Genomic DNA, 11969 nt, shown 5'->3' with positions numbered 1-11969 from the left:
ATTTACTGAACTCAAAAAAAATCATCTAAAGTTTACTTTGAAAATTTTATAAAAAGTTTTATTTTTTATTATGATAATTTTGGGGAACAAACCACAACAGGGACAAGTAGATGGGAAAATATGAAAGGACGTAAAAGGCTACGCAATCAAGTCCATTACAAGTAACAATGTAAAAAGTTTGAAAAATAAACACATTTTGTGTGTCGATTAATACTATTTTATATACATGTATTGCTAGAAACTGCAAGATATAAATAGGCATTGGTCAACTTAGTACTTTTATCAAGCTTGTCATAACAGTATCTGAGAACAAATTGGGTTAGTCATATTTTGTATAACCGCTATTTTTTCTGAAAAAAATGTACATATTATGAGGGGTTTTTTCTTCTTTTTTTTTGTTTGTGCTTGCAGGATGTTTTTGTTTTATTGTATATTAAAAGACTTTTTTTATCTCTTGTACTTTATTAGTAGTTATGTTAACGGGGTCATTTTATAACGGAAAAACTTCATAAAACATCTGTAGTATCATCATTGTAGTTTCGAGTTACTTTATTAATCTAATATCATGTTCAAAAGATCTATTTTCACGTGTATTGTTCAAATACAGATTACAGTTTTTTTTTATTTTTGATGCCACAGTTATTGTAGTTTCAAGTTCCAAAATATGGAATAATAACGCTTAATGGGATTATTATAATGACATAAATATTGCTACCTTTGTAATAAACAGGGTGGTCTACGAACTGCCATTAAATCCACCATTTTCTAAATACAAAAATACCTGTACTAAGTCAGGAATATGACAATTGTTTTCCACTAGTTTGATGTGTCTGAGCTTTTGATTTTCCCATTTGCCTAGGGACTGTCCTTGTTGAATTTTTCTCGGACTTCAGTATTTTTGTGATTTTACTTCTTTTTTTTTCATATGTAACCAACCTGTACAACGTCTAAATTCATTGATCTTTACGAGTCGTTCTTTAGTGGATTTTTTTTTTTTGGCAAATGAATGAATCGTCATGCAAACTGTATCAGGATAAAGACAAATAGTTGTACTTCAACATTAAGTACCTAGTCGGAGTGCTTTGTAAGCATGTTTATTCCTGCCTTATGTTGAAGGACCTTATAATTCAGTGGTTTGTCATTGTTTGTTGTGGATCATTTGTTTTTCGTTTATCATTTTTCACAAAAACTAGGTCTGTTGGTCCTTTTCGATGTTAACTTAGAATATCAGTCATGATGGCATTTGTTATTTTACTGTTGAAGCTTTTCTCACTACTTATAAAGTATTTGACATAAGTAAAGATATGTTTTTATTTAATAAGCCAAAAGTAGAATGTTATCTTTTTTGCAAAGGCCATCCCTTTATGTATAAGAATGGCAATTTTTGTAGTGGTGAACAAACAAACACGGAAATATCAAAAACATTCCAATTCAATTAAATATAATAAACATTGAGAAGATATTGTTTTTTAACACACAGTATGTATTTTGAGGGAGGATTTTTTAAATCTTTTTTTTTGTATTCTGGAGAACCCATCTTGAACTGATTATGCTTACAGCATTGGTCGAGACTACAGGTTCAGCTTTTTTCGAGATTTTCAAACTTGACCAACATTATCAAGTGCTCAATCAGACTTATTAATTAAAATTGAGACAAAACTCGAGTACAGGTAAGTACAGATGAGCACAAAATATGGTAATTACAGACTCACCATTTTGTAGTGTAGTTAATGTTTGCACCCAAATTACAAGAAAACTTTTACCTCATATGACGATAATGAATCCATAATATCTCTGGTTGTTTTAAGGCAATTGAAACGATTTTCACTCATATTTCTTTATTCATATTGTATGGGATGCATATCATAAAGATGTCAATACAGTAAATGTTTATTTTCTTAAATAAATACATCACAAATATTCTTGTAGAAAATGTGGAATAAATGTGGAATAACAATGCATTGGCTTACAAAATAATACATTAGTAAGCTGACAATGTGGTTGAAATACAACTCTCATAATACTTTCAATCCTATGGTATGCTGAATGATTAATATTTCTTATAAAGACGATGTTGAAAAGTTTTTATTCCTTAAATTTGCAAAAGTGGTAGATTGTCTATTTTTAAATCAGTGACCATCATGTATCAGATGATTTCCATTCTGTAATTATTAATTTAAGATACATATTCAATAGTAAAGTATTGACATGAAATCCCTCAAAATCATCAATTTTATTAACAATCCAAAAAGGTATAAATAAGTCTATTGAAACAATTGACTTGACAATTTAGAAGTACACAAAAAACCAAAGAAATCAAATATTACACACAATAAATATAAAAATTCCAAAGGAAACATATATCGTAGTTCTGCCTCTTAAAATTCTTTGAATGTAAATTGTAAATATTTATTGCCCTCTAGAATTAGTTTCACCAGAGAAGATATCTGACTATGGAAGTCTGAAAAGTTGATACGAAAGTTCACCATGAAATTTGATAACAAGAGTGCACACGCTGAAATGTCTCGCCTTCTATATTAATCATTGATATTATGTTGATAGTCCCAAGTATAAAGCTTTATTACAACTGTCTCATTAACTTAACATTAACCAAAATAACTAAACAAAGACCAATGAACCATGAAAATGAGGTCAAGGTCAGATGAACCATGCCAGGCAGACATGTACAGCTAACAATGCTTCTATACAACATATATAGTTGACCTATTACTTATAGTTTAGGAAAAATTGACCAAAACACAAAAAATTAACACTGTGCAATGAACCGTGAAAATGAGGTCATGGTCAAAAGAAACCTGCCCTACTGACATAAAGATCATAAAATATTTCCATACACCAAATATAGTTGACCTATGGCATATAGTATTAGATAAATAGACCAAAACTCAAAAACTTAACTTTGACCACTGAACCATGAAAATGAGGTCAAGGTCACATGACATCTGCCCGCTACACATGTACACCTTACAATCATTCCATACAACAAATACAGTAGACCTATTGCATATAGTATGAAAAAAACAGACCAAAACACAAAAATTTAACTATAACCACTGAACCATGAAAATGAGGTCAAGGTCAGATGACACCTGCCAGTTGGACATGTACACCTTACAGTCCTTCCATACACCGAATATACAAGCCCTATTGCTTATAGTATCTGAGATATGGACTTGACCACCAAAACTTAACCTTGTTTACTGATCCATGAAATGAGGTTGAGGTCAAGTGAAAACTGTCTGACAGACATGAGAACCTTGCAAGGTACGCACATATCAAATATAGTTATCCTATTACTTATAATAAGAGAGAATTCAACATTACAAAAAATCTGAACTTTTTTTTCAAATGGTCACTGAACCATGAAAATGAGGTCAAGGACATTGGACATGTGACTGACGGAAACTTCGTAACATGAGGCATCTATATACAAAGTATGAAGCATCCAGGTCTTCCACCTTCTAAAATATAAAGCTTTTAAGAAGTTAGCTAACACCGCCGCCGCCGCCGGATCACTATCCCTATGTCGAGCTTTCTGCAACAAAAGTTGCAGGCTCGACAAAAAGCATGTTCTTCATTTGATAAAGCTTTTTTTTTATAATATTTATGCTTTGTATACAGGATAAACTACAGATGAGAAAACTTTATCAAAATTAATGCTATGCACACAGGATAAACCATAAGCTATGTGTTATTATGAGTACAAACTTTACTTCTTTCATAATATTGTATTATTAAACATTGACATTTTGGATGAATAGGATATAATCAGTAACTATGCATGCTGTATATGGCTTAGAAAACATTGAAAAAAATTAAGGTAAAGCAAAGTACATATTTTCTGAGCAAAACAATTTAATTCAACTTTCACATTATGATATCTTCAACAAAACATGCCTAAATGCATTATATCAATAATAAACCAATCAACTTAAAACATTATGATTATATTTCATACTGAGCATGTAAAGAAGAAAACAATAACATATTTAAGATATAATCTATGTTACACTATAAAATATTAATGCAAAAATACTTGAAGATGACGTAATATTTTATCAATTTCCATGGCATTCATGCAATAAATAGAGAATATCATATGGCTTTTTTAATATCACATCCGTATCAACCAAGAGACTAATACAATCTCAAGAGCTCTGCTCAAGGAATGATATCAGTTTAGGGTTGATATGGTGTGTAAAATTAAAACAGCCATATTATATACACTTTATTATATGTATACCTCACATATTGTTTTTATGTGTCATGACATCATACAGATTACAGGTCTGACATGACATCATACAAATTTGGGGTTTGATAAAGCTGATGATGTCATGTTTTTGCATGATGTCCTGAATCAAGGTTTAATTTGAAAATTATTGCTTTATTGGAATTGATAATGGTGATATTTTCTTTTACTGCAATTCCAAAGACAAGGGGTATGTCAAACAAGTAAATTTTAAATGTGTCATAAAAAAATGTTTCATAAATTGATGAATGTTTCAACAATTGCACAATCATAAAACACATTTTCTATATTATTACTGATTTATTATATAAACTAGTCATTCTTGTGTCAAGATTTCTCTACAGGTTTATAATCTAAATCTGCCCAGCTAAATGGCTCTGCTTTCTTTAGATTTATTTCTACTTTTGTGCCTAACATCTTCACATTACTTTCTTCTGGAATAATTTCCTGAAAGAAAAACCAACATTGTAGCTGATATATAGATAAACAAACATATAAATACACATTTTCATTCACGTAATATATGTCGTACAATCTGATCAAACCTGATTTAAAATTAGCTTTCTAAAGTATACAATTGGCTCAATCATATTAAAGATATATTTCAGTCGTAAAATGATGACAAATATTATTCATACAATGTACAATTGTTGCTTAGTTGTCTTGGTTACCTATTTTCTGGTTTTATGGCATTTTTGTTCTTCACAATATTCAACTATTTCACATACCGATTATTTTTTATCATATAACATTGATAAGGAATTAGTATTTTAAAGATGCATTCATCATGTTCATTGCATTGAATTTATTTCCAGATTATGTTACTGTGTATTACCACTGCTTGTACACTGTAAATGCCTGCAGGAAGGAACGTTTGCCAAGTAAACCATGCTTTTATAGTGGCATAATGTTTATTGGTTTTTGAATTTACAATATAATTTAAGAAGGCATCACTGAGGAGAATTTTTGTTTTTAAATGTGGCAAATACAATATTGTTTTGGAGGACAAGGAGGCGAAAAAAATTATTGACCCAGGGGAAAACCCATTAAGGTGTTCCAAATGTGGTTTTAAGTCCTATTTTTTATGTTTTCAGTTTATTGTTGGATATTTTTGCATTTCCAATATAGTTTAAGCAGGCATCATTGAAGAGAAATATTTTTTTAAATGGGTATTTGATGCATCAAAAAAATTTGTTACATGTGATTTTTAATACTAATTCTTGATAGCAATGTGTGTGAACTGTTTTAGTCCTTGAACGAGTCTAGGTGAATTGTTGGAAGCCTGAGTAAACTGATCTGTCCCTGAATATGTGCTGGTGGAATATTTAATTTGTTTTTTCAATAATAAGTTAGCCTAGCAATGCAAAGGTTTTCACTCACCTCTCGAAGATGTACATTTTTCTCAAACAGACTTTTCCCTCCTTCAAATACTATATTTATATTAACCATAATTTTGTTGGCCTCGATCACAGTTTTATCAGGATCTGCTACTTTAGAGAATACAGATAATGTTATATATGGTCCAGTTTGATGCCAGTCAAATCTACAGGATTTTTTCTCACCAGGCACCTAGAAAATACAATTAAAACCAAATGACTAAGATAATTTTTCATTGACAAGCTTTTATCTTAATCGATCCCTCACAACATATTTGAGTTTACATTGAATCACTTTCTAATAACAATTCAAATTGTTTAATATGCTATATTTAAAGGGGTCTAAAATAAATGACATGTAAAAATTTGCTACCCATATTTAATTTTTTGAAGTTAAAGAAAAGGGTTAAATGAATCCTTATCTATTTTTAGTCATAAGTTTCAAAATCAATAGACCATGACTTAGGTGGCAGGTCCGAATAATCTACATTGCTTAGACAACTACATTTCTAATATGAATGACCTACCACTTGTGGTTCACCATAAACTAGACCTTATTCCAAACTAATACATTCTTGAAGCTGTTGCCAGAAACAGCATACCTATGTCTTACTTTAAACATATTTATTTATAGTGGATTGGGAGACAAGTTATTACAACTTATATTAATAATGCCTTTCCACTTGGCTGGTGCGAGTGCTGCTTTGTAGTGGCATTAGCCTACTCTTTTTTTTAAATCTACAAGGGTGTCTTTTACGTGCAAGAGATGTGGCTCTCTCTTAACACGGGTCAGCCATTTATCGTCCCCTTCCAACGGACTATTATCGTTTCTCAAGACCATACTCACAAATGGTGGCAAGGAAGAGCAGTCCTAGAAATTTTCTCCCCAGATCTGGGATCGAACCAGGACCCTCTGTTTTTGCACTAACCACTACACCACAGCTCTCCTAAAATAAGTGACATGGAAAAATGATCTACCCATATTCATTTTTTTTATGTTAAAGTAAAGGTTGAAAAAGAAACATTATCTATTTTTAGTCATAAGTTTAAAAATCAATAGACTGTGACTGAGGGGGAAGCGCCAAATAATCTCCATTTGATGTGCCACTGCTTAGACAACTGCAGTCTTGCTTTTTGACTCTGTCTAGCGAGACAATAAAAACAAGCCCTGCACAAATCAGATATAACATAAAATACAATTACCTCTTGTTTAACCCATACATGTTTTCCTGTCTCACAGCCAGCTTGGTCCAGAAAATTATCAAATTCTGTTGTTTTTTTCCTACAACATGACCAGTATTTCAACCTGAAACAGAACAATGCTTTGTTACTGTGGAAATTTATACCTAGGATATGGTGGAATACAGATGTAGAAACAGAACAATGCTTTGTTACTGTGGAAATTCATACCTAGGATATGGTGGAATACAGATGTAGAAACAGAACAATGCTTTGTTACTGTGGAAATTCATACCTAGGATATGGTGGAATACAGATGTAGAAACAGAACAATGCTTTGTTACTGTGGAAATTCATACCTAGGATATGGTGGAATACAGATGTAGTACTCTCTTTTGAATTCATACAACAAAGATTTAGTTACCTTAGTTATATAAATAAAAAATTTTGGTAGAATAGAGCTCTTACCAGAAGTGTCCACTTCCGCCTTTTTTATATTCCCCTTAACCTTCTATAACATATCCCATTTGAAGACTTTCTCATTATATATTTTAAGAAGAATATTATTGGTTTTAATAGCCATTTCCCAATAGGCATATAAGTAGAGTACAAAATAGATATACAACATGTACTTATAATCTATAATGCATGGTGAATGTTAACAAATACCTGTTACTAGAAAAAATAATAAAAACAATTATGGTTTCACACCAAAAACATGTATAAAATGAAAGATAATAAAAAACCCTTAACCAGGATGTCGCATTTTATGCCCTGTCGTAGACCTAAATAACATATAAAACCTACCCTTCATGAAATATTGGAACACCAGGATGAAATGTACAGGTTTCTTCGTTACTTTGTTCTCCCTGATAGCACTAAAATCAAAATCAAAACAAAATCATAATTGCTATGTGAAGTATTTAAACAGAGAATACATGTACCTTTGCTATATTTAATAATTTTCCTTTACAGTAAACCGGGAAATTTTGCGCCATCTTTATTTCGCAATTTATTAACATAATCCCTCTTTACAATTTTAAAGAGGAGGCATGCTGTCAAAAATAGTATTATAATTAATACTAATAATCTATGTTTTTGTTTTTCTTTCAATGCTACATGTTTGTAGTGTTTAATGACTATCGTTTTGTAATTAATATGCCACTGTCTGCATACATGTGATGGACTGTGAAACTCAGATCAGGAGATTTGGAAATTTTGGTCAGGAGATTAGGACTCAGATCAGGAGGTTTTTTATCGACATAAATTTTGTCGTAAATGTAACGGTATGATGTAGAAATGGTGTTTTTCTTCAAATTTCCATCAAATTGTAATATGTTTATAGTACCCTTATTGCCTTTCTATTTGAATGAAAATAAAATATTAAGAAGAATCTGTTTCTTGTTTGGTTTTGTTTTTGATAATTGAGTATTCACTGCTTGCAAATAAATCATATATTTGTATAGATTTGTATTCATGTCTTCATCTCCTTATCATTGGTAACTGTATTGACAAATAAGAAAGAAATATGCTATACATATATGATGTAGATTTGCAACATGATAAATTAATTAATAAGAAGAATAGCAAACACTAACAATAGTATTGCAAGGTTTTTAAGCTTTATGAAAGTCATATTTGTAGAAAACTTATAAAAGACTTAAGACAGTGTGAAATAATTTGCTATGTTGTTAACTGAATTAATTGAATGTTATATACTAGATATATGGGACTTTTATTCAATTTAAATTAAAATGTACTTGTTATAATTTTCTTTCACAAAATTTGTAGAGAGACTTTCAATATAAACTTTAATTTAATCCTTGAAAAGAAGTCTAGATTGCTAAAATAATTTATAAATTTATATTTTTTCATTTGTCCCAAAACATTTAAATTCATTTAATTACCATCCTTTTATGATAATTTGATTAAAATATTATTCATCTATAGTCTTTTTAAAATTTACACTTTTAAGAGCAAAATAACTTAAAACAGGATAATTCAAAGGGAAGTAACAATATTTTTTTTTAATACACAAAGTTTTTATTACATAACGGCAGTTAGCCAGTTGATTAGCAGTATGTTTGACACCCAAGCTGTCAAGTGAAGCCATATAAATATATATCTTCTATGATTTACAGGTGAAATTTAACACAGGTGTCAATTACACCCGTACGTAGTAGGAAATTATCAAATATGGCGTCCAAAAATTTTCATTCATGAAATATTTCATACACGGGAGTTTTTTCTCCTAAACGGGAGGACGGGAGGAGACCCCTGAAAACGGGATTATTGTACTCCCGTCGGGAGGTTCACATGTATGTGTCTGTTTGTTTGTTTTTGTTGTATATTTTAGTAACAATCCTATTGTTTGGATTTTAGACTAATAAAATTCTTATTCTTATTCTTACAGTATTCATATATAGAACTATGTTTCAGTTGTTATCCATTCATCTGATGTGTTTGAGCTTTGGATTTGACCATTTGATTAGGGACTTTCCTTTTTGAATTTTCCTCTGAGTTCAGTATTTTGGTGATTTTACTTTTTCTCAGCAATATATATACATGTACTAAATTAGAGATTCAATGATGGGCAGTGCAAACATGAACATGTATAAATATTAAATTCTGACAAATAAAGTACACTGGATACGAAAAGGGAATAACAAATGCACTTATTTTCTCACCTATACCTCATAGAAGGGCAACACATACTCAATAAAAAAATTCTAGTAAAAAGAACTGCTTTTTTTTAAATCAAAGAGCTGAAAGCTCTGAGGAAAAATGACGCCACTGTCTCTAATATTGGGATATTTTTCATGCAAGTCTTGATTTTCACATACCGTAATTAGTTTAACAATGCAACATGTCTTGTAAGCATATAATTGATATTCGTATATGTGTGTGTGTGAAGTGAAGATGACAACTGGCTGGTTTTTTTTTAAGACAAATGAATAGGTCAAGACTACCTGAATTGTACAAATAAATACAGTAGGAAGGCTTGTATATTTCTCACTGGTACATAGTCCGAACCCCCTTCTCCCACAAAATTTTAGGTAAATAATCTTTTTGTTACTGTTATCAAAGGTCTAATGAAACTCAGGTAATTTCTAAGAATTCTAGTCAAATTCTGGTTAAATTGGCACCTTGACAAATCGTCGGTTAAAAGCTCATTAGAGCTTATGTTTGTCTATGTTTTATATACCATGCCGACTCTAAATAAAGCTTATTTATTTATTATTATTTATTAAATCGGCACCTGGTTAAATCGACACCTGATATAGTCAATTCGTCACCCATGTTAAATATATATTTTTAACAGTATTTTAAGCAAAAAGAGTAAAATTAGCAAGGGGTTGCCAGAATTTGTTTCAGTATTTAAGCAAAAAGAGTTAAATACCTAAGGAAGGGATTGTCCAAAAATATTAACTTTTACATTTTTGGGGGTTCATGAACATTTTGTAAATTTTTATTTTTCTCAACTAAATGGGAGGTATTGGATATTTTTTATGCAAATTTTAACCAGTTGAGCATTTTACAGGATTGTTGGTTTAATGCTGTTTAAACTTTCCTGAAAAAAAAACCACCTTAAATTTGCTAATTATTTGGCATGAAAGTTTGATTTATTGAAAGGGACTCATAGTTTTCCATTTTATTTTTCTAATTGTCTCATTGTTAAAACAACAGCTTGGGTAAGGGCTTTGTTGTTTACCTTTATACACAACAACATATTAACTATGTACTTGGTAAAAGTTATTAATTTATTGAATAGAAAATATTATAACAAATATTACTGGATGCCAAATTGACTTAAAAAAGGTGCCGATTTGACTAGATGTCGATTTAACCAGGTGCAGACTAGAATTGTACATTTCAAATCCTCTGCGATGGTTTGCAGTATTTTCTTGAGAAAACCTGTTTTCCATCATCAAACAGAAGTAGAAACTGCTTGAAAATGATTCTAGAACGCTTCATGATTGTTAAAATTAAGTTTAATTCACTTGAAAAACAATTTTGAAACTTGCGATGTTTAAACAGGAAGTTTAAAAAGCATGTGTAAAAGAGGAAATTAACCGGTGAGAGTCGAAATCCATACATGACAGATATCACTATAATACGACTTTGAAAGTAAAACAGTCTTTAATATACCTATCACATTAATGTTTGAAGGGTCTTAAGCTTATACAAACCATATAAGTCGGTATGAAACACCAAAACGGAATGAACAATAACGGATTACATTTTGCAGTTTACAAATTCTAAGCTGGTTTACGGTTGTCTTTTTTACTATGTTTGGATCGTTTCAATCTAGCAGATACCAGTTTATTTCAATGCATTGAAAACAAACGTGAAATTGTAATAAAAGGTTTAGTTTTTATATTTATCAGTTTTAATTTGATATTAAATAGAAATAACTTATTAATATGGATGAGTTAAAATTATTAGTTTGAAAAATGATGAGAGCGCTCTCTACAATATCAATAACAAGAACGGCGGAACGTAAACAAACCACCTCGCCGCGAAATTGAACTTGTTCTCTTATTTCTTGAATATTATACTCTATAGTCCGCACCCCCTCTGGAAGGTCCAATTTTGGAAAATAAAACTGCGGACTATACAAGCTTTTCTATGGACAGGTCAACATTTTTGTTGTAAATAAAATAAAGTATGTAAACTGGTTCCCGTCCGACTACAACACTTTGTTCAAGTGTAGCGGAATACAAGCAGATACCAGTTAGTTTGTAAAATAGTAAATATGAAACGGAGTGCGGTAGGCGGAGGCAATAATCGACTTCCTGTTGGTCTGGTCAATGGTATTGGAACAATGCCGCTGACGCGTCATTTTCCAATAAAAATGAAAAGCAGGAGAGCTTATACTCACAAACCCAAATGTTTTAAACCCACTACATACTCTGAGTGCATGTCCTTATCCTATAGTCCAGTGGATGTATTTTTCTTTTCCTTTTTTTTCCTTTTTCAAATTGGTTTCCGTTTTCTCTATTGAATGTTTCTTTTTGTATAACCTAGCTTGATATCAACGATATAGGTTTAGCAAACTGTTTATGGTTATACACCAACCTGTTCTTTTTAACATTTTGTCCTTTTTGTTGGATAATTGTTTCATTGTCAATCATATCACA

General features: G+C 30.9%; 1 protein-coding gene across 1 annotated transcript in view; it reads right to left on the bottom strand.

Annotated features, from left to right (window-relative positions):
* Positions 1 to 1821: 1821 nt before the first annotated feature.
* Positions 1822 to 11969, bottom strand: part of LOC143048301 (cysteine and histidine-rich domain-containing protein 1-like) — a 29370-nt gene continuing 19222 nt past the window's right edge. The window contains exons 6-9 of the mRNA XM_076221905.1: positions 7636 to 7706; positions 6853 to 6955; positions 5654 to 5842; positions 1822 to 4720 (exon numbers count right to left, since the gene is read on the bottom strand). Of these exons, the coding sequence (XP_076078020.1) occupies positions 4601 to 4720; positions 5654 to 5842; positions 6853 to 6955; positions 7636 to 7706 (483 nt within the window). The 3' untranslated portion in view covers positions 1822 to 4600. The remainder of the gene's footprint in view (positions 4721 to 5653; positions 5843 to 6852; positions 6956 to 7635; positions 7707 to 11969) is intronic.

The sequence above is a fragment of the Mytilus galloprovincialis genome, chromosome 10 (assembly GCF_965363235.1).
Source record: "Mytilus galloprovincialis chromosome 10, xbMytGall1.hap1.1, whole genome shotgun sequence".
NCBI lineage: Eukaryota > Metazoa > Mollusca > Bivalvia > Mytilida > Mytilidae > Mytilus > Mytilus galloprovincialis.
This window is presented reverse-complemented; position numbering and strand designations above follow the sequence as displayed.